The sequence below is a fragment of the Poromitra crassiceps genome, assembly GCF_964638095.1.
Source record: "Poromitra crassiceps genome assembly, chromosome: 1".
NCBI classification, from domain to species: domain Eukaryota; kingdom Metazoa; phylum Chordata; class Actinopteri; order Beryciformes; family Melamphaidae; genus Poromitra; species Poromitra crassiceps.
In genome coordinates, this window is record NC_139623.1 from 8273395 (window position 1) to 8298760 (window position 25366).

The following is a 25366-nucleotide window of genomic DNA, read 5'->3' on the forward strand; positions in this document are numbered from 1 at the left end:
ACTGTGACCTCACCTCCAGCTGTAGCACACGATGAAGGAACAGGTTGAAACGTGTGAAAACCATGGCAGATGGGAAATCCCAGGGTGCATTTTTCATGTGGCTGGCCAACTTCTCCCTCTGGATCTGGTAACTCTCCCTGAAACATCTAAAGACTCTTACCACCTTCTTTACCCTTTGTAGACCTTCGTCTGCATCCTCTCTGAGCAGCAAATCTGCAGAGAGGTAATCTGAAGCCTAAAGGGTGAAAGATTGTATATATTTGCGAATTTTTGGTTTGTTTCAGACATTGACAGAAAATCAGTGAGGTTAAAGTAACACAAACAGAATAATGCCAGCAAAACATTTAATTGAATATTGTACAAAAGAATGATTATGCACTTTATTCTAAACTTTTCCACAACCACGTCCACCATCAGCAGAGATATCACACTTGACGTAAGCCATCACTATGCTACAAATGAGGAGGCTAACCTGTTGAATAAGCAGATTGCAAAGTTCCTGCAGCAGCAACACGATGCGTGCTGGCTTCCGATAAGACGGGCAGTGGGTCCAGATAAGGAAGAGCATGTGGAACAGTGCAGGGATGAACGGCTCAGTGCGAGGAAATCCTTCCTTGTCCAGTCGGGACAGTTGTGCACGCAGTGGCCGTAGATGGAGATCAATATCCTGGGCCTCTTTTAGCGCTTGCAACAAGAAAAACACAATGCAAAGATAAACATGCTTAGAGATAACTAGTTTTACTAACTAGAGATAACTAGTTTTAATTTAACTAGTGTAAATATTATGCTGTATTGTATTGCACATCCTACATTTTGAAAAACATCAAAATGCAATGATTTTGCTACTTCTTACCATCAGATACATTTCCAATCAGAGTTTTTATAGTTGGATGATAGCTGCTCTCCATATTCTCCAAGATCTTTGCCATCTTCTGAACAATAGGACTCTGAAGCTAAGAATAAAAAGTAAGAGTCAGAGTCAAATCAGGAGATTTAAAAAAAAATCATGGGGTGCCGTGTAGTATGGAAGATGCATGCCTGCTCGTAAATGTTCAGTATATTGCTCTTCCTGGAGGCCCAAAAGTCCAGCTCTACGTCCGGTCCTGGATGAAAGCCCTTCATGAGTAGCTCGGCTGAATCCTCCTTCAAAACCTTCTGGATCAGGTTGGTCCAGCTGATGACCTGGGACTCTATGGTGTGGGCCATTGTCCTGTCATAGCTATCATGCCTGACAGGAAAAAATATAGAGGCAATTTATGGAGAACACTTAAATGATTAAAAACACAAAAAAGACTAAGATACTAGTCCCTGATAGAAAAGCAAATATTTCCTTACATTTTGATGGTATTGTCAGAATTCTCTATCCAAGCTGTCGCTGTTGGAACAGGCAGGAGAGTTTTCCCTGAAATGTGGCCCCGGACGACTGACGTCTTACTCCTCATGTTCTCAACATGTCCAATAATGTCCTCAGACATTAGGTTTGGCCACATGTGATGGTTTTTCTTGTTTGACAGCAGTGGAACATATACCTTGAGTAGAGATACAGAATGAACTTCTCCAAAAGGCAAGCTATAAAACACAACAGGTCATCTACATACATAACCAAAATAATTGACGCCACTTACAGTAAAGTGCTTTCTTGTAGGACCAATTCACTCAATATCACTGGTGTGATATTAGATATAGAATATTTTGGGTGTGACCAAACTCATGCCAACTCATGTGTTTAGGTTCTTCTGTGGCATTACCGCCATGTGTTTAGCTGATGCCACTCTGTCTATGTGAGCAATTGTGATGTCCCAGTGATGTCATCAGTGAAGTCACTTGAGCAATTGTGATGTCATCGGTGATGTCACTCAAGAAGTTGTGATGTCATCAGTGATGTCACTCGAGCAATTGTGCACTGTGGAGCGGAACCAGGCCGCCTTATTATAGTAAGATGGCAGGCTAATGGGGTCCGGGGACCCCCTGGTTGGTCCGACCCCCAGGGGTCCTTGTGGGGGATTCCAGGGGTCCCCAGAAAAAATGTGAATACATTATTTTCACCATAATTCCATCCATAAGTAACACAATGACAGAATGTATGACTGTTTTGGTCATGGGTTTCACACATTCTGTAATAAAACATCTAAAAGCAAAAAAAGGTATCAGTTGGGGGACCCTGGGACAAAATCTTATCAAATGGGGGTCCGTGTTTTAATTTGTGTCAGTTTAGGGGTCCTTGATGTAAATAAGTTTATAGGGTTTATAGGGTATAATAATCACCTGTTCAACTGTGTTTGACAGCTGCGGCAATGGTGATGGAGACAGGAGGCCGAAAAGTAGAAGTTCCCTGCAGTTTTCAGAGTCGAGGGGGGCAACACTCTTCTTCAGAACATACACTTCCTTGTTTTGAGAACCAGGTAGGCCCTGCATTTCAAATAAGATAACAGGCTTTTACTACAAAACATTTAGATATGGAAGGTTCAACCAATATCTACTAAAGTAAAATCAGTCGGGTCAAATCCTAGCCTCAGAACAGAGTCCGGCACTCCGCCCGTCGGAGTCTCAGACTAGGACCTGCAAATTCCACTGCAGGCTCCATTTAAAATGCCCCTACTTTTTCGTACAGTTCTTGCCTTAATGTTGTTGTCTGTCAAAACGGACTAATCGTGTTCTTGAATGTTGCATAGTTTTCAATACAGAGTTTTTTTTTGTCATGCCAGAGCATGGATGTATGTGCCAGAGCCTGTCATTTCTTCTTCTTTTCGTTTGACTTTGAAGGTGCATACTGCCACCTACCAGAGTATGCAGAAATGCTATTTACACTACCTTACAGAATGGGAAATAATAACTACCTAAACATGGCTTATAGACTATAGAGTAGGGGGTGGGCAATTTTTTTTGCCAGAGGGCCATACTGACTTACATAGTAAGCGAAGGGCCACACATTGGACTCATAACTGCCAAACACTCCCTATTTTCATGGGAGTCTAGTATCTTTAACCCTCTCTCCGGCTGTGATTGGTAATTTCTCCTGTTAATCTCCTGATATCATAGTGATACAAATCAAATGGCTGTAGTGGATTAGATTTATTAACATAATGCTGTCTTTTATTGACTTTTTGGAGGTTGTTTTGTTTTCCTTTGAGGATGTTGGGGGCCGGATTGAGATGGTCCAGGGGCCGGGGCCGGCCCTGGGGCCGCATTTTGCCCATGTGTGCTATAGAGGCTGGGCAAGGATGGCATTTGGAAGGGATACTACTAGGAACAAATGGCTCATTTCCACCACAGCCCTACACAGCTCGTCACCACTCGGCTCTACTTGTTTCAACCCGATGGACGTTTTGCTTCCACCGCTGGTCATCTGCCCCCGCCCACCCCCGCCCACCCCCGCCCACACCTGGTCGTCATAGCGACCGCATATCTGCCCTCCGCCCATATTCCGAAGTAGGCTTTAACTCATGCAAGCTCATGCAAGCAAGCGTCAGATCATATCAAACAAACATTTAACGTTAAGGTGATTTACCTTTGCTGTCACGACAATGTTTGATGATGATGATGATGATGATGATGTCGGTGGTGGCACAAAAGTAAAAATGTCAGACCAATTGCCACAGATGAAATAGTTATAGGACTCAAGGGATTTGAAAGCCTTCAGCTGCTGACTCCTGATTCACAAGGTAGTTATAAATGTCCGGGATGCCTATGTTATACCTGGCAATATAATGAGTTATATTTACTCTAAGTCCGTCGAATAAGGTCTATAGTGGACTAGAGGGGGAGAAGGCTGTTTACAGCCATCCACCGGACGTACCATGCAGGCTGGCTTCATTGCATAATCCACATCAATCGTTTTCAGCGTGTAGCAACGAGCTAGCGGCTAATGCTGCTGTTGTTATTGTTTCAAAGGCAGCGGCGCAGGCATTTGAGCTCGGCAGAATCGACACGTACAGCAGCAGAGGCATACAGATTCGACACGGGGGGCGTGGAAAGGAAATCCATTATGGTCGCAGCCACAGTCAGAGCGGGTCGGAGCCAATGCAGAGCTTGCAGGGAGCGGAATGGGATTTCCATCCGTCACCGACTGAAATGGTTGGCACCAATGAGAAAGCTAAGTCCACCATGCTGCTTCAACCCAGTCAGACAGGGGTGGGCAACTGGCGGCCCGCGAGCGCCCCCTGTGTGGCCGGCGCTGGAATTGCTTTTTTGTTTTTTTTACAGTGCACCTGAACGCAACATGCAAGATAGCCGCTGAATACGTGTCCAAATGTTCATGTCATTCTGGCCAATACTCCACTTCTGTTATAACATTTCAGTCAGGAATATGGGATATCTTTCAATAATCGTTATGACTAAAAGGCTAAAAGTAATCTCATGTGTAAGAAATGACTGTTGAAGTAATTGAAGTAAGATTTTAAAAAATTAACTCAGTTTTGGATTTATTTCGCTTCAAGACCGCATTTTTGTTCTTGTGTGACCCTCAACACAGGCTTTGAGAATCCCGGGCCACTTACTGTTACTTACGCTTAAATTAACCCACTCATATTCTGGTTTATTTCAAGAAAAACATTTTGGCTAGTGGAAATACTAATTGGCTGGTAACTTTAAAATCTAGCAGCCATATTGGCAGGTGGTCAAAAAAGTTAATTTCAAGCCCTGCAGGGAGAGCAGGTGGTGACATAGGAGTGAGTGAGAAAAGGATCAAATATTGGTGGTTAAGACTGAATAATGACATCACAACTGTTAATTTAAAATTAGTTATTCCTCTAAACGTAGCTTCAAATGCCACACATTTTTTGCGCCGGCGCCGTTCGGCCCCCAACCCTCAGCAAAATCTGGCCCTCTGCTCTGGTAGCAAGGACATTTTTTTGTGGCCCTCTCTATCATCAAAGTTGGCAATCCCTGGACTAATACCCCGTTCAAGACAACTCAGACCACCGGAAAAAATGGGTTCCGACCGGTAAAAAGTTAATTGAACGGTCGTCCAGGCCGGAATTACAGCTCGGAAATTCGGGTATCATTCAGAGCTCCGCTTTGTTCGAGTTGACGTCATATCCACACATCTCATCCAAAATGTTGCATTACCGCCTCCACTTCCCAGAACCCTCCTTGGTCTTTCCCTGTGTTTTCCCTCCGACCGGGAAGTGCAGCGTGAACGCAAATATGCCTGGGGCGGAGGTTCCGAATTGAAACCTCCAGCGGTCCGAGTTGTCATGAATGCGGTATAAGACTAATGTAAACTTGATCATGTTCTACATACTCCGGTACAGTAGGTGGCGGTAATGCACCGTAAAAGTTGGTATTGCAATCCCCCCCAAAAAAGAAGAAGGCTAGGGCCAAAGCCAAGACCTATTTATTATACAGTCTATGGCCAAGACAGGCGTGGAGCCATGGACATGACACACACAAAAACTTGGTATTAAAAACTATACGCAACATTCAAAACACGAATAGCCCGTTTCGACTGACGACAACAACAGCAAGTAGCCTACTGTTTTATTGTGATTGCTATATGGAAAAAGTAGGACCATTTTAAATAGCCCGCAGTGGAATTTGCGGGCTCTTGTCTGGCTCCTCCAACACGAGGGATCAGCCCAGCAGCATTTTGGTAAACAACCCGCTCACTGGGTGGCAACGGCAATGAAACCCTATGGAGCGGCTTGAGTGGCTGGTTGACTTTAGCCAATTAACTCTGTTTACATTTTAAAAACTGCGACAGTTCACACTACTTTAACACAACATGCATAATATTATATACATACATATATGTACATCAAACTCTTGAGCTATACTTCTGCTCTCACTCCGCATTTCTGGGTGACAAGTGACGTCACGCTCCTACAAGATAAGGCGGAGTCTCAGATCAGGCTGCTAGTCTGATCGGATGCAAAGTGAGTTAGCAAGTGGTCTCGTCATAAAAGCCTGCTACACATGCATTTAGAATAGCTATCTTAATTCATGTATTACAAATTCTGCAACAGGCATACCTCTTTTGAAGCAACCAGAGAGCCGTCCGCTGATAGAGAGAAGAATATACATGTACTTTGTTTTTCAAAGAAGTCTTTCAGAAGTGTCTGGAGCTCTTGGCTGACTGCACTCTTCTCCCATGTCTCGCGCTGCAGTCGCAATAACCGACACACTTTTCCCTCGATCAACTTGACTCTGTCGTCCTCCAAGAAACAACAAGCACTTTCGTCGTCGGACATTATTGCTCTACGACCTTGCCATATTTTTTAGCACCGTCACTCAGCAACACAACGGTAAATACCGCAGCCCCAGAAACTAGCCAACCCCAGGTGTTAGCATAGTTTGGTGTCTCCTGTAACGTTACTCTGTTCACGACTGGCATGTGCAACAGCAGAATGTTGGGGGCGTTCAGTTCCGTTGCTTAGCGACAACCATCGCGCTCAATCACTGCAGAGCAAAGTTATCTAAAGCTACAGAATTTCAAGTGAACCAACGTCATGCCTTTATACAGTCTATGGTCATGCCCTAGCCTATTCGTTGTTAGCCTCTTTCTGCTCTAACTCTTTCTGCATTTTGATATTATTCCACTGTTTTAGTTTTTCTTTGTCAAAACTGGGTCTTGACCTATGTTTGATTTTAAACTAGGGCTACATGATGATTATGTTCTGACTGATATATACATGCCTATAGTTATTTGATTGAATTGGGTAGAGCATGTGGACATGGTAATCCAGAACATTCATTGTATAAACAGGTGCAAACAGGTCCCAATGTACTTCATCTTTGTGACAGCAATAGACCTGAATGATAGCTTAGGAACCAGTAAAACTGTGTGTGGGTGTGCATGGGGTCTCTTTTGTAGAAAGGTTCATCCTCACTTTAGTTCTTGTGTTGTGTTAGCAGCGTTGTCCCAAGCAACAGCCTTTTACAAGGGTCAAACAGCTCCTCTTGAGAGCATATAGCCCAGTGGTCGAAGTGCTTTAAACAAATAAAATGGTGCTTTTTCAGTGGCTTAGGGCATTGGTTCTCAATGTGGGGTCCAGGGACCCATGAGGGGATTTCAGGGGGTCCCCAGCAAAAAGGGTGCACATTTATTTTAACTAGAATTCCAACCTTAAGTAACACAGTGACAGAATGTAGGATAATGGTCATGGAATTCATATACCCTTTATGTTAATAAAACATCTAAAGGTGTGTTGGGGTCATTAGGATCTTCCTCCTCACCGATGCACCTTTTGTTCTGATGGTTGGTTTAATGTCGTTTGTGTTGTCTATTTATTTATTTCCCCTTGTTTTTAAGTTAATAAATTATTGTTTTAACTTTTACTTTGGTGTGTGACTCCCCTCATATGTTACAACCTGGCTCAATGAAGTAACACATAAGGGGGGTCATCATAGTCGTACACCAAAGTAAAAGTGAAAACAATAATGTAGCCTATTAAGTCAAACTAAGGGAAGATAACTATAAACAACACAAACTACATTAAACAAACAAACAGAACAAAAGGTGCATCAGTGTGGAGGGAGAGATAATGGTCTGAAGAGCTTATGCCCAATGAGTGCACCAGGCCCAGTTTATCAAATGGGGGTCCGTGGTATTGGGGCTGGATAGTATACCATAGGTCTGTAGTCTATTTGTGTCAATTTAGGGGAGCTTGATGTGAAAACATTTGAGAACCACTGGTTTAGGGGCAGGCTATACTGGCTTAGGGGAAGGCTATAGCCTACTGGCTTAGGGGCAGGCTATACTGGCTTAGGGGCAGGCTATAGCCTACTGGTTTAGGGGCAGGCTATAGCCTACTAGCTTAGGGGCAGGCTATACTGGCTTAGGGGAAGGCTATACTGGCTTAGGGGCAGGCTATACTGGCTTAGGGGAAGGCTATACTGGCTTAGGGGCAGGCTATACTGGCTTAGGGGAAGGCTATACTGGCTTAGGGGCAGGCTATAGCCTACTGGCTTAGGGGCAGGCTATAGCCTACTAGCTTAGGGGCAGGCTATACTGGTTTAGGGGCAGGCTATACTGGCTTAGGGGCAGGCTATACTGGCTTAGGGGAAGGCTGTACTGGCTTAGGGGCAGGCTATAGCCTACTAGCTTAGGGGAAGGCTATACTCATTACTACACAGAACAAGCAGAGAAAGATGAAATTAATTAGTTCTACACTGTAGGCCATAAGTCATGCTACTGGAGATAGAAGTCACTATGCAGGATGTGGCTAAACCACTAATGGCTTTAACAATCTGGGAATCCAGAGTTTATTTTTATTTGAAAAATAGACTGGGACAGCCCTACCGTTTTTCCCAGCTTCCTGTACAGCGCACCTCTTTTGCCACCGTCACTTCCTTTTCCGTGTCCGTGCTCCACTGTTTACAGCCTAAATAGCAACTTGCACCGCGACTTTCCAGTAATATTCCCTCTGTTGTTGTAAGACGAGTTACAGCCGAGAGGGACGCGGAAAAGGAAGTGACAGTGGCTTTTCCGTCACTTCCGCTTTCCTTTTCCGCGTCCCTTTCAGCTATTTGCTAATAACATTAACGCATTAAACACACTGCATAGAAGACATCAACTCGTCTTACAACAACAGAGGAAATTTACTGGAAAATCGCGGTGCAAGTTGCTATTTAGACTGTAAACAGGAAGTGACGGTGGCAGGAGAGATGTGCTGTACAGGAAGCTGGGAAAAATGGTAGGGCTGTCCCAGAGTCTATTTTTCAAATAAAAATAGACTCTGGGTTCCCAGATTGTGGCTTTAATAACATACAAAAGACAAAAGGGTATGATATGCTTTGTATGTATGGTGACATGTGCTCGTTACTGGCTCATCTAAATCGGGTGGAAAAGAAAGCCTCTGTACTGTACCTGTGAGACTGAGCCCATCCAGAAATCATGGCATTTTTACATAGTAGTCTGTGATGCATTTTCAACCATCTTGGCCATCATTCCACTTCACTTAACACATTCACTGCCAGCCGTTTTTTTTTTTACTGTAGGTAGGTTCTCCCAGAGGGTTTTTTTGAGGATTCTGGCTCATCTTTCAAGACCCGAGGATTCTTTTCTGCTAAGATTTTGTGAACACACAATATCTCAAAAGAACTAATAGAATGTGTGCTTTCTCTGTCTAAAAGAGTTAGTTTGTAGAGTTAGTAGTTATGTAAGCATTAGCAGTTGAATACAGCATGGTTTCAGCGTCTGAAAAATTATTCTGAGATAAACGGCTTTTTGTGAAATTCGATAGAACAGTCACTTTAACCATTCATTTTTGGCATCAGTAAGACGTCAGACATCTAAACAATAGTTTTGAACAGTAATTTCCTCCATAACAGCAGGAAACCCCCCTCTGCTTCCAACTCCTCCCTCCGTGGGCGTTCTCCTCCGCCCTCCTTGGCTCTGCAGCGGGTCTGTGACAAACGAGTTGCTGCTGCCTGGCTGCTGCCTGGCAGTCTGGATGGGGCTCGCTGGATGGGTTTCGCTCGTTTCTTGGCGGTCCGGTTGAGAGCTCTGATGAAGCTCTTGCGATTCTGGGCTTATTTATGGTGCGTGTTTCAAAGTGTGCATCCAGTCTATTCTTGGAACCCCCCACCGTTGCCACCGCTGTGCGTCAGCGCGAAAGTGAAAGCGTTTTCGCCATCCATTTTACAGTGTGAGAACGGCTTCCTCACGCTTTTCCCTCCAGTCTTGGCTCGCCTCTTTCTACTGTGGAGAGACATGTCGCCACTCAGTGGGTCGGTAAAATAGATTATACACATTCAATACCTCCAATATTGGTATAGGAGACGTAAAAGGGTTAGATCAACGTCCCACCGTCAAAAAAAAAAAATCGATGGATTTTGTTTGACGTAAAAACACGTCATTGGCAGTGAACGTGTTAAGAGATACTCAACACTTTTTCCACTTTCCTCTGCTGAAAATCTATATAATGTATATTGGAAATGAGCTGTGTTCTTGATGAATCCAGGTCAAAGTCCTGACATTTACTTACTGTAAATCTGAGTAATTCCTCATCTCTTCTCACATACCTATGCAGTTCCATACAATCCAAAAAGGCCAGCTGTAGACTCACATTTCCCTCTCTTTCTATTGGCAGAGCTCTTGATCAGTGACGTCACCAAACCCAGCCCGCCCATCTCTCGTGCCTAGGCCCATCCCAGCCAAAGTTTATCAAATCTCCTGCACACCACGCTGGGCCTATGGAGTGTGGAGAATCGTTGAATAGTAGAGAGGCGGCTTTAGCTTTAGCGGCTTTAGCGGCTTTAGCTCAGGAGGTAGAGCGGGTCGGCCAATGACGCAAGGGTTGGCGGTTCGATCCCCGCTCCCTCCCAGCTGCTGTCGCTGTGTCCTTGGGCAAGACACTTAACCCTCCTTGCTCCCGATGGTGTGTAGGCACCCTGCGTGGCAAGCGCTTTGGATAAAAGCGCTATATAAATGCAGGCCATTTAGAGATGCACCGATCAATCGGCACGTGACCGGAAATGGCAGATTTTCTGCTGATCGGCCTCAACCGGTGACCTGCGCCGGTCAGTCTACATATCCGATTCTGTGTGCCGGTTGGCTCCCGCCCTTTTTCACGTGACGTGCGGCGCGCGCACCCCAAAGCACCGAGACAGGCAGCCACCACACCACACACGCCAGCATATCCTCCTCGGTGTGGAAATGTTTCACCATCAGTGAAGAAGACAAAGCTCGCTCGTTTGTCACACATGCAAGTCGAAAATAAGCCGCGGAGACAGAGGTGCGGCCGAGTCCCGCTCGGCTGGAGTCCAGTCTGAGCTGCTCGCTCAACCTCACTGGCCCCTCTCTCTCTGCTCTCTCTCCCCGGGAAGCGCTGCTGCACCAACCCGCCACCGCGCACAGCCAGCTTGGCGAGGTGAACGTGAGCATTAATTGTGTCCAGTATGAAAACCATTCCCTGACCTGCTGCCAACTGCCTTCTCCATTCCACATCACCGCTGCTGCCTGTCAGTCATGTTGTAACGTGGATACAGTTGTTTCGTATTGCAAATAGAACGACGAGCATAATAATAAAACGCATCGGACTCAGTGCAAGGTTTTCTGTGCGTGACTATCTTTTTTCGGATGGCAGATAAAAAAACGCACACGAAATTTCGGACTTTGTGTAAACTCTGCCTGATATTCAGACTGAATTGTTAACTCATAAACTAATTTCCCCTTCTACTCAAGAGGAGTGGGCATAGATTTAACGGTCTGGATACAGGCTGTAAACTCCTTGTCCATGGATCACATTTTGATGGTCTGTTGCACCCGTTTTCTTTTGGAAAAGTAAATGCATGATAGCTGTGGGATATAGGCTACTGGATTTTATTTTATTTTTTATTCATTGTATTTGCACAAAAAAGCTCTGTCCAGTAACCTGGAACACTTTTATTTTGAGATGTGTTTGAGTGAGATGGTCCTATCTCATGCAAATGATAAGAATTGTTACATGAATCTTAATTTTCAAACAAAGTTAAAAAAAATGTTTGTGTAAGCTGTCAATTATTATAAAATCGGTATCGGCAAGTCAGACTATTCAAAAATCGCAATTGCAATCGATGCATCCCTATTGAATAGAGATAGATAACTTTGGTATTTTTCAACTTGGACCCTATTCTCTCTCGTTTGCAGGTGGTCCTACTGTATCGGTCCTCATCACTAGCAAATGACAAGACCACCTACCCAGAAGAGGTTCCCTGCCTGTTGCTATGGTGCTAATAACAACTTGGAGGTAATGCACTCATGCAGTTAAAAGGAAGATGACTCCTGACGTAAAGCACACGCTCCTTTGACGCTGGAAATCAGCACAGATGTTAACATGCTTGAGAACAGGAGTCACTCGAGTTCCTCAATTCCTGAAACTCTTGATGACTTCAAATGGGATGAATCATCATCAAATCACTCTCATCACATTATGGAAAGAGTGGAAGGTCACCATCTCACAAACCAGGCCCAGTCCAATAGCACTGCCATCATCATGCTATCATCAGGTAGGGTTGTCACCATATTAGCAACTATATGTGCAGGGTGAGTGCCCTGGGGCAACAGCCGCCTTGGGGCATCAGCCGAAATGATTCCACGGCTAATTTTACTGTATTTCAGAGGCTGTAGCGGGCTCAACTATGACATGCTAGCTTGTCGGGAAGGGGGCTAAATACCGCTCCAAAGTTTGACTAAATTTGGGCAAGGGAAAAACGGGCATGGCCATATTCAAAGGGGTCCCTTGACCTGTCACCTCAAGATATCTGAATAATAATGGGTTATATTGGTAATCCATTTTATTCTTAAAAAAAACATGCAGTTTTTTGCCTATTTCTATTTGAATTTTTCTGCATATAGACCCCTTATACGACTACGTCACACTGACATCACGCAGTGTCAATGCGCATGACAGAGGCAGAAAGACAGAGTCCGCGCAGCCCTGGCAAGTAGTTTTCCAGTGGCTGGAAAACTAGACGAGCTAGACATGTCTTCAAGTTGTGCAGTGGGATGCCAGAATCGGAAAGCTATTGTAGCCGAGTATTCGATCCGCCTATTCACACTTGGTTAATAAAATAATAAACGATAGAGCCAGGCTGTAACGTTATAACAAGCTTCACCTAATTCTCCCCACATATCCTGTTCTACGGCAACTCGAGGGAACATACACAGCCTCGCATACACACGCAATAGAACACAACACAACACTGAACAGTCTGTTACACTATCAACAAAGCAAGGACTACATTTTTACCGAATCCCGTCAACTCATACTCCTTTTAATGCTAACCGTAGGCGTCTTTGGTTGCAAGCCGAAGAGGAAATCATTAAAAATGCCCGACTTTGCAGCGCTCGTTCAGTTCATATCAGGTAAGCTGTAGCTGTAGGCTGCTAGTAACAGCCACATCGCTCGGTTAGTTAACAACCAAGTAACGTTAAATAATGTCATTATTGAGTTGAACTGATTGGAACGAGGACATCATTAAAAATGCCCGACTTTGCAGTGCTCATTTCATATCAGGCAAGCTGCCTGTAGCTGTAGGCTGCTAACAGCCACATCGCTCGGTTAGTTAACCAAGTAACGTTACATAATGTCATTATTGAGTTGTGTGCATTATCAACATAACAATATATCTTTGCAAGTTACAGAATAACTATCTACGCTGTGTATTGCTGGCCACTCTAGGCTTGGCCATTTCTTCTTGTCTTTTATCCATTGACACAGCGCCAGTGCCTATTGGTCTGTAAGACGTATCCCATTAACCAACGTTAATTTCGATGCATAACATTGCTTATCACTAGGCGATAAGCTGTTGTAGTAAGCTGAGAACGTTAGGGTTGTGCTACAACCCGGGTTTTACGAGTGAGAACGAGAGCTCTCACTCTAGTGCCATATCCGCTGCGTACGCAGCCACTGGAAGAATGTTATTTTTGCTCCAAAAATGACCTTTATCTATAAAACCGACCACCCACCAGTAGGTGGCGTGGTGCCCCCTGGGGCTGAGGCGGCCACCCACCTCACCCACGTGACTACGTCACGCCCGCTCAGCCCAGGGATAGCCACTCCTTCCAGCCCACTGAGAATCGACGCAACCAACGACGCATCGACGCAGCAAGGCTGGGTAGTGAGAGCTCTCGTTCTCACTCGTAAAACCCGGGTTGTAGCACAACCCTAACGTTTTACTTCGTTTTGAACTCAAGCTCTCACTCTAGTGCCAAATTCAACCGCCCTTGCTGCCGGGAGCACTCCTCAGAGCGAGAGGCATCGGTGAACCACGGCCACATGGCGAACGCTCATGCCCGACCGTATGACATTTGGAGCGGCAACGATACTACCTTTTTGCCACTGACAGTACCGCATGCGCGAAACGCGAACCGGACACGTCGAGGCTGTGGTATCTAACAAACGTGTGATGAGAGGACCATGAGGCCGCAGCGCAACCGATACACCACGCAACAACGCGGAAGATGTCGCAACGCCTCGCGTAGAATGCGCCTTGATACCCTCCGGGGGTACCTTACCCATGGCAGAGTATGCCAAAGCAATCGCCTCCACTATCCAGTGTGATAAGCGATCCTTGGAAAGGGGTCCGCCCTGGGCCTTCTGCCCAAAACAGACCAACAACTGGTTTGTAGTGCGTAATGAACGCGTCCTGGCCACAAAGGCCGAGAGCGCCCTTACGGGGCACAGCATGTGCAAGCGCCTCTCCTCGCCCGAACTGAACGGCGGGGTACAGAATGCTGACAAGTCTATGACCATAGCCCTAAAGCTGGCATTAATAATCTTAGGTTGATAAGCCGGGTTAGGTCGCAACGTAACCCTGCGTCCATCATCCCCAAAAACCATACAGGCCTGCTGCACCGAGAGGGCAATCAGGTCACCAACCCTCTTTCCTGACGACAAGGCCAGCAGCAGCGTGGTCTTCAAAGACAGAAATGTCAGATCGGCGGAGTCCAAGGGCTCAAACGGATGACCCATGAGCCCATCCAGCACCGTAACCAAGTCCCATTTGGGAAAGACGCACCGCGACGGCGGGCGCAGCCTACGCGCTCCCTTCATAATGCGCGAGACCAAAGGGCACGCCCCCACGGGGCTCCCTTCAATTCCCATGTGGCAAGCAGAAATCGCGGCTACGTACACCTTAAGTGACTGCGGGGACTGGCCCGCATCAAGCAGGCTTTGAAGGAAACAGAGAACTGGTCGCACACTGCAGTTCACTGGATCCACGCCCTTATCCGTGCACCAACGCGAAAAGACTCGCCACTTGTACATGTGCTGAGAGCGGGTCGAAGCAGCCCTAGCACTCTGAATAGTGCACACCACATTATCGGGCAAGCCCGGGGCTAGCAAATGGTCCCGTTCAGGAGCCAGACTGCTAGCTTCCACCTGCTTGGGGAGGGGTGGAGCACCTCCCCTTCCGCCTGGGATAGAAGATCCGCCCGTACCGGCAGCGCCCAGGGCGGACCTTGCGCCAAGGAGATCAGGTCCGCAAACCATATCTGCTGGGGCCAAAAGGGAGATCGGGGGAAAAGCATAGAGCCCATCCCGTGGCCACGCGTGCACCAGCGCGTCGTGACCCAACAGGGGGCTGTTCTCCTGGATCGAGAACCACAGTGGGCAGTGCGCCGCGATGCGAAGAGATCGACGCGGGCGCGGCCGAACCTGGCCCAAATCTGTTCCACCACCTGAGGTTGGAGGCACCCCTCTGTCTGACGGGGATTGCCCCGAGACAGCAGGTCGGCCCCGAAATTCAGCCGGCCCGGCAGATGAACCACTGACAATGAAAGGAGACGGAGATACGCCCACAGGTGAATCTCCACCGCTAACCGGTTCAGCGCCTTCGACCGCACACCGCCCTGTTTGTTCAGGTGGGCGATCGCTGCCGTATTGTCCGAGCGAATCAGAACATGGCATCCCTGTATGAGCCGCTGGAAGTGAAGTAGAGCCAGGCGAATCGCCTCCAGCTCTAGCACGTTTATGTGGCGAAGCTCCTGAGCCTCCCACCAGCCGTTCGCCGAAAAACGCCCGCAAACCGCACCCCATCCCCAGAGGGGATGCCATGCCAACCAACGACGCATCGACGCAGCAAGGCTGGGTAGTGAGAGCTCTCGTTCTCACTCGTAAAACCCGGGTTGTAGCACAACCCTAACGTTTTACTTCGTTTTGAACTCAAGCTCTCACTCTAGTGCCAAATTCAACCGCCCTTGCTGCCGGGAGCACTCCTCAGAGCGAGAGGCATCGGTGAACCACGGCCACATGGCGAACGCTCATGCCCGACCGTATGACATTTGGAGCGGCAACGATACTACCTTTTTGCCACTGACAGTACCGCATGCGCGAAACGCGAACCGGACACGTCGAGGCTGTGGTATCTAACAAACGTGTGATGAGAGGACCATGAGGCCGCAGCGCAACCGATACACCACGCAACAACGCGGAAGATGTCGCAACGCCTCGCGTAGAATGCGCCTTGATACCCTCCGGGGGTACCTTACCCATGGCAGAGTATGCCAAAGCAATCGCCTCCACTATCCAGTGTGATAAGCGATCCTTGGAAAGGGGTCCGCCCTGGGCCTTCTGCCCAAAACAGACCAACAACTGGTTTGTAGTGCGTAATGAACGCGTCCTGGCCACAAAGGCCGAGAGCGCCCTTACGGGGCACAGCATGTGCAAGCGCCTCTCCTCGCCCGAACTGAACGGCGGGGTACAGAATGCTGACAAGTCTATGACCATAGCCCTAAAGCTGGCATTAATAATCTTAGGTTGATAAGCCGGGTTAGGTCGCAACGTAACCCTGCGTCCATCATCCCCAAAAACCATACAGGCCTGCTGCACCGAGAGGGCAATCAGGTCACCAACCCTCTTTCCTGACGACAAGGCCAGCAGCAGCGTGGTCTTCAAAGACAGAAATGTCAGATCGGCGGAGTCCAAGGGCTCAAACGGATGACCCATGAGCCCATCCAGCACCGTAACCAAGTCCCATTTGGGAAAGACGCACCGCGACGGCGGGCGCAGCCTACGCGCTCCCTTCATAATGCGCGAGACCAAAGGGCACGCCCCCACGGGGCTCCCTTCAATTCCCATGTGGCAAGCAGAAATCGCGGCTACGTACACCTTAAGTGACTGCGGGGACTGGCCCGCATCAAGCAGGCTTTGAAGGAAACAGAGAACTGGTCGCACACTGCAGTTCACTGGATCCACGCCCTTATCCGTGCACCAACGCGAAAAGACTCGCCACTTGTACATGTGCTGAGAGCGGGTCGAAGCAGCCCTAGCACTCTGAATAGTGCACACCACATTATCGGGCAAGCCCGGGGCTAGCAAATGGTCCCGTTCAGGAGCCAGACTGCTAGCTTCCACCTGCTTGGGGAGGGGTGGAGCACCTCCCCTTCCGCCTGGGATAGAAGATCCGCCCGTACCGGCAGCGCCCAGGGCGGACCTTGCGCCAAGGAGATCAGGTCCGCAAACCATATCTGCTGGGGCCAAAAGGGAGATCGGGGGAAAAGCATAGAGCCCATCCCGTGGCCACGCGTGCACCAGCGCGTCGTGACCCAACAGGGGGCTGTTCTCCTGGATCGAGAACCACAGTGGGCAGTGCGCCGCGATGCGAAGAGATCGACGCGGGCGCGGCCGAACCTGGCCCAAATCTGTTCCACCACCTGAGGTTGGAGGCACCCCTCTGTCTGACGGGGATTGCCCCGAGACAGCAGGTCGGCCCCGAAATTCAGCCGGCCCGGCAGATGAACCACTGACAATGAAAGGAGACGGAGATACGCCCACAGGTGAATCTCCACCGCTAACCGGTTCAGCGCCTTCGACCGCACACCGCCCTGTTTGTTCAGGTGGGCGATCGCTGCCGTATTGTCCGAGCGAATCAGAACATGGCATCCCTGTATGAGCCGCTGGAAGTGAAGTAGAGCCAGGCGAATCGCCTCCAGCTCTAGCACGTTTATGTGGCGAAGCTCCTGAGCCTCCCACCAGCCGTTCGCCGAAAAACGCCCGCAAACCGCACCCCATCCCCAGAGGGAGGCGTCCTGGAGCCCCTGGAGTCTCCTCTCCTCCAACGGATCCGAGGAAGGAGGGTTAAACGCCACCAGGTCTATGGTCATAGACCTGAACCCGGCCCTAATGTTCTTGGGCTGGTAAGCGGGGTTGGGGCGAAGCGTGACCCTGCGCTCATCATCACAGAACACCATGCATGACTGTTGCACCGACAGGGCAATCAAGTCACCAACTCTCTTGCCGGAAGACAAAGCAGCAATGTCGTCTTCAGCGAAAGGTGTTTCAGACTGATTGTGTCAATCGGTTCGAAGGGAGGTCCCGAGAGACCCTCCAACACCGTAACCAAGTCCCATTTAGGGAAGACGCTCCTCGTATGGGGGCGAAAGCTTGCGGACGCCCTTCATAAAGCGGGAAACCAAAGACAGGCTTTCCACTGTCTTGCCCTCAATTTCCATGTGGCAGGCAGAGATTGCGGCCACATATACTTTGAGGGACTGTGGCGACTGGCCCGCTTCGTACAGGCCTTGGAGGAAGCAGAGAATGGGCTGGACGCCACAATACACTGGATCCAGGTCCCTTTCCGCACACCAGCGTGCGAAGGACCGCCACTTGTGAGCATACTGCGCGCGAGTGGAGCTAGCTCTAGCGCTCTGTATGGTCTGTACCACGTTTGTCGGTAGGCCCTGGGCTAACAGCCGTTCCCGTTCAGGAACCAGGCTGCCAACTTCCACTTGTGTGGGGAAGGGTGGAGAATCTCCCCGCCCGCCTGCGACAGTAGGTCCGATGTGGCAACAGCCATGGAGCCTCCCGCGTCAGAGCAATCAGGTCCGCGAACCAGATCTGCGACGGCCAATGTGGGGCTACCAGAATGAGCTGCAGGCCCTGCTGCCTCACCCTGGCCAGCACCTGTGGGATCCGGGGGATTGGGGGGAACGCGTAGAGGGCCTCCCTTGGCCAGACGTGTGCCAGCGCGTCGTGGCCCAGCGGTGGGTTGTCCCCGAGGACAGAGAACCACTGGGGGCAATGGTGTGCGAGACGCGATGCGAAGAGATCGACGCCGGCTCGGCCGAACTTGGCCCAAATTTGTTCCACCACCTGTGGGTGGAGAACCCATTCCGAGTTGTGCAGGTTGCCCCGCGACAACAAGTCTGCGCCCAGGTTGAGGTGGCCCCGAATGTGGGCCGCCGACAGGGATAGCAGGTGAATGCGAGCCCACTCGTGGATGTCCCTCGCTAGTCCGTTCAAGGGCTGCGACCGGACACCGCCCTGGCGATTGATATACGCCACCGTGGCAGTGTTGTCCGAGCGTATCAGTATATGGTGACCCAATATCAAATGCTGGAAGTGGTGGAGGGCTAGGCGAACCGCCTCCAACTCTTAACACGTTTATGTGGTGAAGCTCGTGGGCTTGCCACTGCCCATTTGTTGCCTGGCCTTCGAACACCCCATAGGGAGGCGTCCGTTCGAATGACACGCCTGAGCGGAACCGGTCCCATCCGTGCCCGCTCTGAGAGCCAATGGCGGTCCGTCCATATGGCCAAGGCTTGACGAGCACGATCCGACAGCGTAAGAACGCGGGATCGATGTTTCGCAGGATCCAGGCGATGACTCAGGAACCACCTCTGGAAGGGCCGCATGTGTAGCAGCCCGAGGGGAATGGCGGCAGATGCCGCGGCCATAAGTCCCAGGATCACTGAGCACTGGTGGACAGAGATCACGTGAGCGCGATGCCAAATCCGGGCCGTCCTCAAAAGGTGATTCAGTCTCTCTGTGGAGAGACGAGCCCACATGGAAAGAGAGTCCAACTCCAGACCCAAGAAGATCGCGACCTGTTTCGGGACGAGCGAGCTCTTGCGCCAGTTTATGAGAAACCCGAAGGCCTGGAGGTGTGATGTGACTACCTCGGTGTGCGTGGTGACCATGTCGCCCGAGCTCGCCACTATGAGGGCGTCGTCGAGATAGACATAGATGCGGATCCCCTTCTCGCGAAGGGGGGCCAGCGCTGTGTTCATGCAGACGGTGAAGGTTCTTAGACTCAAGGACAGACCGAAGGGGAGGACGCAGTACTCGTAAGCCACTCCCAGGAAGGAAACCCGAAGGTATTTCCTGTGTCTCTCCACGATAGGGACGTGGAAGAAGACGTCTTTTAAGTCGACGGATGTAAAGAAATCCCCAGGCCTGATCGATTTGAACAGACTGGGAAGCGTCAACATGCAGAAGGGCACCTTCCTCAGCATCAAGTTGAGGAGCCGGAGGTCCAGAATGGGCTGCATGGATCCGTCCTTCTTGGGTACTATGAAGTACCTGTGGTACAACCCCGAGTACTTGTCCGGGTCTGACACGGGGCGTATCGCGCCCTTTGCCAGGAGCGAGGAGACTTCCCCGCTGAGGACAGCCATTGGACCCTTGTCCGCCGGTCCCGAAACGGGGATACCCTTGAAGGGAGGAGGGGGGCAAGTGAACTGCAGCGCGTAGCCCTTTGCCAGAGTTCGAAGCACCCAAGGTGTGGGAGAACAGAGCCTCTTCCAAGTGGGGAGATTGCTTGACAGGGCAGGCTTGGCGCCTTGGAGCAGGGGTACCGTGTTGGACCCTGCCGCCCCGTTCCGGGGTGGACCCGGAAGGGCGGCTTTTGAGGCCGAGGCCTCCTGAGAAAGGCCGAGCCCGGGAGGGCTGTGGTATGCTACGCTGCCCATGAGCTTCTGGCATCGTTCATGAGACGGGCCGGGCCTGAGAGGGCTGCGGCGCGCTCCGACGTGCGTGCTCGGCAGGGCGGGCCCCAGAGGGCTGCGTCCCGTCAGCAACGAGGTGTCGTCGGCCGCGTGGCACGACGGCATTTGTGGGGAGGGAAAAGGGGGGGAAAGTTGTGGTGGAGCGATGCTTACGCATTGTGGAACCCGTAGGGCCGGAGCCGTCATGGGGCACAATAGCGCTGCGCCCCTCACGGCTTTCGCTGGCAAGGGGCATGTCATTGGCAAAGCTCTTTTGGGTGGTCGACAGCGGTGCGGGACACCGGGTCCTGGCAGCATGTAGCACTCCCCCACTCCCCCGAGGGGGGTCGCTAGGACCGCACCAGGTCCTGGGGCCTGATCGCGGATGCTGACCTGTTGCGGCGTCGGCCGAAACTGCAACCCGGCTGCTGGTTATGTTGCATACGAACCGTGCAGGGCTCTCAAGATGGCACAGGAGGCGTGGCGTTACTGCCTGGCCCACCTGGTCTGCTCACACCTGCATTGGGAGGGGCCGGGCCCCAGTGGGCAGACCTCCCGCGTGGGGGGCGGGCGGGACTGGGCGTCGCCGGCGACCCGGGCGGCCCCGGTTCTGGACCGGGAGAGGGCGGGGAGTCACCCTGTGCCTGCGCGGCAGGAGGGAGGTAACAGCCACCGAATCCTGACGCCGTCTTTCTGCCCGGCTGGCGAAATCCGCCATAGAGCCGAAGAGACCGGTTGGTGAGACCGGCGCATTCAGCATCTCACTCCTCTCAGCGCCCTCCAGGCTAGTGAGTTGTAGCCAAAGGTGACGGTGGGTGACCACCGAGAACCCCATGACCCTTCCAGCGTTATCCGCCACACATTCCAGCATTTTGAACACGTAGTCAGAGACCTTACGCAGTTTAGTGAATGTGCCAGCGTCAGGGGCTGTCTGAAGCTGGTCGATGAGGACCGCCTGGTAGCCCTGTAAGATCGCTACAGTATTGGCCATGGCGGCCGACTGGCCTGCCGCCCTGTAGGATTTATCCGCCAACGTTGCCGTGTCCTGGCAGGCTTTAGACGGGAGCACAGGCCTCTCATTAGGGGCAAGGTGTTTTACCACGCCCTTCTCCACAGGCGGAAAACTCGAGTAACCCAACTCGGACCCGCGTTCGATGTCTGAACAGCAGGCGAAAGCCTGGATGGGGGCCCTGGTTGTAAGGGGGGCACCCCAAGACCGATGGACCGCGAGTCGCACGTCATCGCAGCAAGGTAAACTGTGTCGTTGGCCGTGTCCGACGGGACAGAAGTGGCGCGCGCTGAAAAGAGACTTCTCAGGGGCCGGGGGTGCGGACCATTCAATGCCGAGCTCGGCGACGGCCCTGGATAATACTTCCCTGAACTCCTTCTGGTACGACTCGGCCAAGATGTTGTCAGGAGGAGTAACCCCCGAGGGGTGAATCCCCGACCGATCCGGGCCCTCCAACAGAGAGGGTGCGTCATCCTGCGGATGGATGTCGAGGACGTCGTCCTCATGGTAGACCCCCTGGAGATGCCCTCCATCGACTCACTCCATAGTTGGGTGTGAAAGTCAACCAAGCTAAGAGCCTCCTCCGACCTAGTGATGGGGGGGGGAGTGGTGGGACCCGTGCTGAGAACCCTCCCGAGAATCCTGCCGGGGGCCCTGCTGGGCTCCGAGAGGCAGCGGGTCGGAGTCAGAGGTAGGCGGATCACCAGATGCCGCCTGTTGCAGCACGGCCTCGCCCTGTGGGGCGGTAGCGTTTTTGGGCTGCTCGGGTCTGAAGAGAGAGGCCCTATATAGCCGTGCCTATAGGCAGGATCAAGGCACATGGGGAACAAAAGTCCAGGTCCCCCAGGCAGCGCTCAGCGTGAGAGTGGCCCAAGCAGGTCACACACACAGTGTGTGTATCATTAGGGGACAGCCAAGCGTCGCAGCGAGGGCAGCGCATCTCTGCACCGAGCTTCGGTGCCATGGCCAAGAAGAAGCTAGCGACTGACTGGCAGCCGAGCTAAGCAGTGAGCGTGTGGGCGAGAAGCACATGTGCCTCATGAGCTATCTCGGTATCAAGCACCACTGGCTTCCCATCTCAGCTCGCATCAAATTCAAGACACTGGTACTGGCCTACAGGGCAGTTCACCAGTCAGCTCCCCTGTACCTGCAATCTATGGTCAGGTTCCAAACCTCTCAGCGCTCCCTTCACTCCTCCACCAGTGCAGGTCGCCTCGCCCCTCCTTCGCTACGGGGGCTCAAAAGTCGCTCATCCCGATCTTGACTCTTCTCGTCCCTGGCACCCCAATGGTGGAACGAGCTTCCACCTTCGGTCAGGACTGCTGAATCACTGCCGATCTTTCGGAAAAGACTAAAGACTCACCTTTTCAGGCTCCATCTGGGCCCTTCTTGATCTAACTTCTTTCTCTCTCTTTCTAAAAAAAAAAATCCTAAACTAAACTTGTACCACTGTTCCTTCAGAAGTTGTAGTGATCATAGACTGTGCTCCATAGTTGATTGCTCTATTGCTGACAAAAATGTGTTATTGTAAGTCGCTTTGGATAAAAGCGTCTGCCAAATGACGTAATGTAATGTAATGCAAGCACTGAGAGACTAACGGCTAACAGCACGTTAATCGGCCGGGAAGCGTGCGCGAGGCGCAACTATTCTCAACCTAGCAGCCGGTCAATCTCAAGGCAAGCTATATAAGTGCTAAGTAACACAGAGTTAGCAACGGAGCTTTTACTAAGCTACGGAACACGCTTTAAGCCTAAGCACGAAGCTGTCAGAACAGCTAACTGTGCTGAGGAGGGGAACCTCCGACTCACGTGAGGATAGCTTAGCGGACCAACACGTTAACGCTATCTAACGTAGCATACAATTAGCCGGCCACTTCTTATTGACCGGTCTAACAGGTGCAAAATACTACTTAGCTGTCACAGCCAAAGTTCGTCGTCCGGGCGAAGGAAGCCATCAGGCAGGAGGAACTCGACAGCCAAGGACTCCCCGTCCGCTACTCCGTGACACGGGGGACAGTTTAGACGAACGTTGGTTTAGGCGAGGAAGCTAATTAGCAAGGTCTCGAGAGCAAAATAATATACGTCTGGCTTCAATGTTGAATGCGGCAGAAGTGGAGTTCCCTGTCTAGCGGGACCGCTACAAAATGGCTGATGGTCGCATCCAATCACAGACAGGGATTGGCCAGGTGCCTTCAGGTGCGGCTGCGGTGTTCCACATCACCGTCACGTCACCTGGGTGGTTCGAAAGGTTCACTTTTATGGAATAAAAGGTAAAGAGCATTCAAGTCTGTGCACTATGCGTGCTAAAGCAGTGCACTAGTGAGAGCTGAAGCGAAGTAAAACTACTCTTATAGGAAAAGATCCTGCCCACCCAAGCAACCTAAAATACTCTTATAGGAAAAGATCCTGCCCACCCAAGCAACCTAAAACTACCCTTATAGGAAAAGATCCTGCCCACTAGGGGTGTCAAAAATAATCGATTATAAGATGCATCGCGATGCGGACGTGCACGATTCTGCATCGATTCACAAATGTCAAAAAAAATAAATATATATATATATATATATATATATATATATATATATATATATATATATATATATATATATATATATATATATATATATATATAATGGAAGTACATGCAGTTGTTTATTTTAATTATGGATCATAATACAATGCAATTCCAAATGCACTTTTATTTTAAAAGTAGCCACACAGTGAGAAAAAAGAAAGTGAGAAAAAATAAATCATGTATTGCGGAAAAAAGTGATGCATCGATTTAACACATTCACTGCCAGCCGTTTTTTTTTTACTGTAGGTAGCTTCTGCCAAGTTTTTTTTTTGAGGATTCTGGCTCATCTTTCAAGAGCCGAGGATTATTTTCTGCTAAGATTTTGTGAACACAAAATATCTCAAAAGAACTAATAGAATGTGTGCTTTCTCTGTCTAAAAGAGTTAGTTTGTAGAGTTAGTAGTTATGTAGGCATTAGCACTTGAATACAGCATGGTTTCAGCGTCTGAAAATTTAAGCTGAGATAAATGGCTTTTTGTGAAATTCGATAGAACAGTCACTTTAACCATTCATTTTTGGCATCAGTAAGACGTCAGACATCTAAACAATAGTTTTGAACAGTAATTTCCTCCATAACAGCAGGAAACCCCCCTCTCCTTCAAACTCCTCCCTCCGTGTGTGTTCTCCTCCTGGCTCTGCAGCGGGCGTGTCACAAGCGAGTTTCTGCTGCTGCTGCTGCTGCTGCCTGTCTGCTGGCGGCCGCTCTTTGGGCGAGTCTGGATGGGCTCGCTCGTTTCTTGGGGTTTCGGTTGAGAGCTTTGATGAAGCTTTTGCGATTCTGGTCTTATTTATGCTGCGTGTTTCAAAGTGTGTTGCACCCATAATCTATTATGCAAATTTGCAATCCCCCACCGCCAGCTCCCTGCGCGAAAGCGAAAGCGTTTTCGCCAATCCATTTTCATGAGAATGGCTTCCTCACGCGGCTGTTTTTGCTTGGCTTTCTCTCGTCTGGAGAGCACTGTCGCCACTTAGTGGGTCGGTAAAATAGATTATACACATTCAATACCTCCCATATTTTAACACCTTAAGTGCCATAGCCGAAATAATTCGTCTTACATAATCCAGCGCTTGAGTGCCAGAGCCGAAATAACTCGTCTTACATGTTTTTTTGACGGTGGGACATCAATCAACCCCTTTTACATCTTCCAGATAACTATTTGGAGCAAGAGCATGCGTGTAATCTATTTTACCGACCACTAAGTGGCGACAGAGACCGAGAGAAGTCACAACCACGGGACCCAAAAGCCACTAAAGCAGCCGCCTCCCGCGGAAAACCCCGGACACACACACACAGAACGGACAGAGATCCCTTCCCCCCAGAGCCGCGCAGCAACGCAGCAACGCGCGAACACACACACACACACACACACACACACACACACACACACACACACACACACACACACACACACACACACACACACACCGCGGGAGAAAGCCATTCAAGGAAATGGCGACGCGATTTTACAGTAATCCGTTTCAGACTCGTCTTGCCCGACAGGCAGACAGGCAGGCAGGCACGCAGACAGACAGGCAGGCAGCACAACGCGCTTCTGACACGCCCGCTGAAGCCAGGAGGAAGGAGGAGAAGAGCACGGAGGGAGGAGTTTGAATGAGAGGGGTGTTTCCTGTTGTTATGGAGGAAATTACTGTTC

General features: G+C 50.1%; 1 protein-coding gene across 1 annotated transcript in view; it reads right to left on the bottom strand.

The window, feature by feature from the left end:
• The window catches only part of LOC310787055 (dynein axonemal heavy chain 11), a gene marked incomplete at both ends in the record, with an annotated part of 74573 nt that extends 68385 nt beyond the window's left edge, over positions 1-6188 (bottom strand). The window contains 7 exons of the mRNA XM_083648391.1: positions 14-235; positions 473-684; positions 854-953; positions 1039-1228; positions 1336-1529; positions 2266-2409; positions 5970-6188. Of these exons, the coding sequence (XP_083504517.1) occupies positions 14-235; positions 473-684; positions 854-953; positions 1039-1228; positions 1336-1529; positions 2266-2409; positions 5970-6188 (1281 nt within the window). The remainder of the gene's footprint in view (positions 1-13; positions 236-472; positions 685-853; positions 954-1038; positions 1229-1335; positions 1530-2265; positions 2410-5969) is intronic.
• Between the last annotated feature and the right edge of the window lie 19178 nt (positions 6189-25366).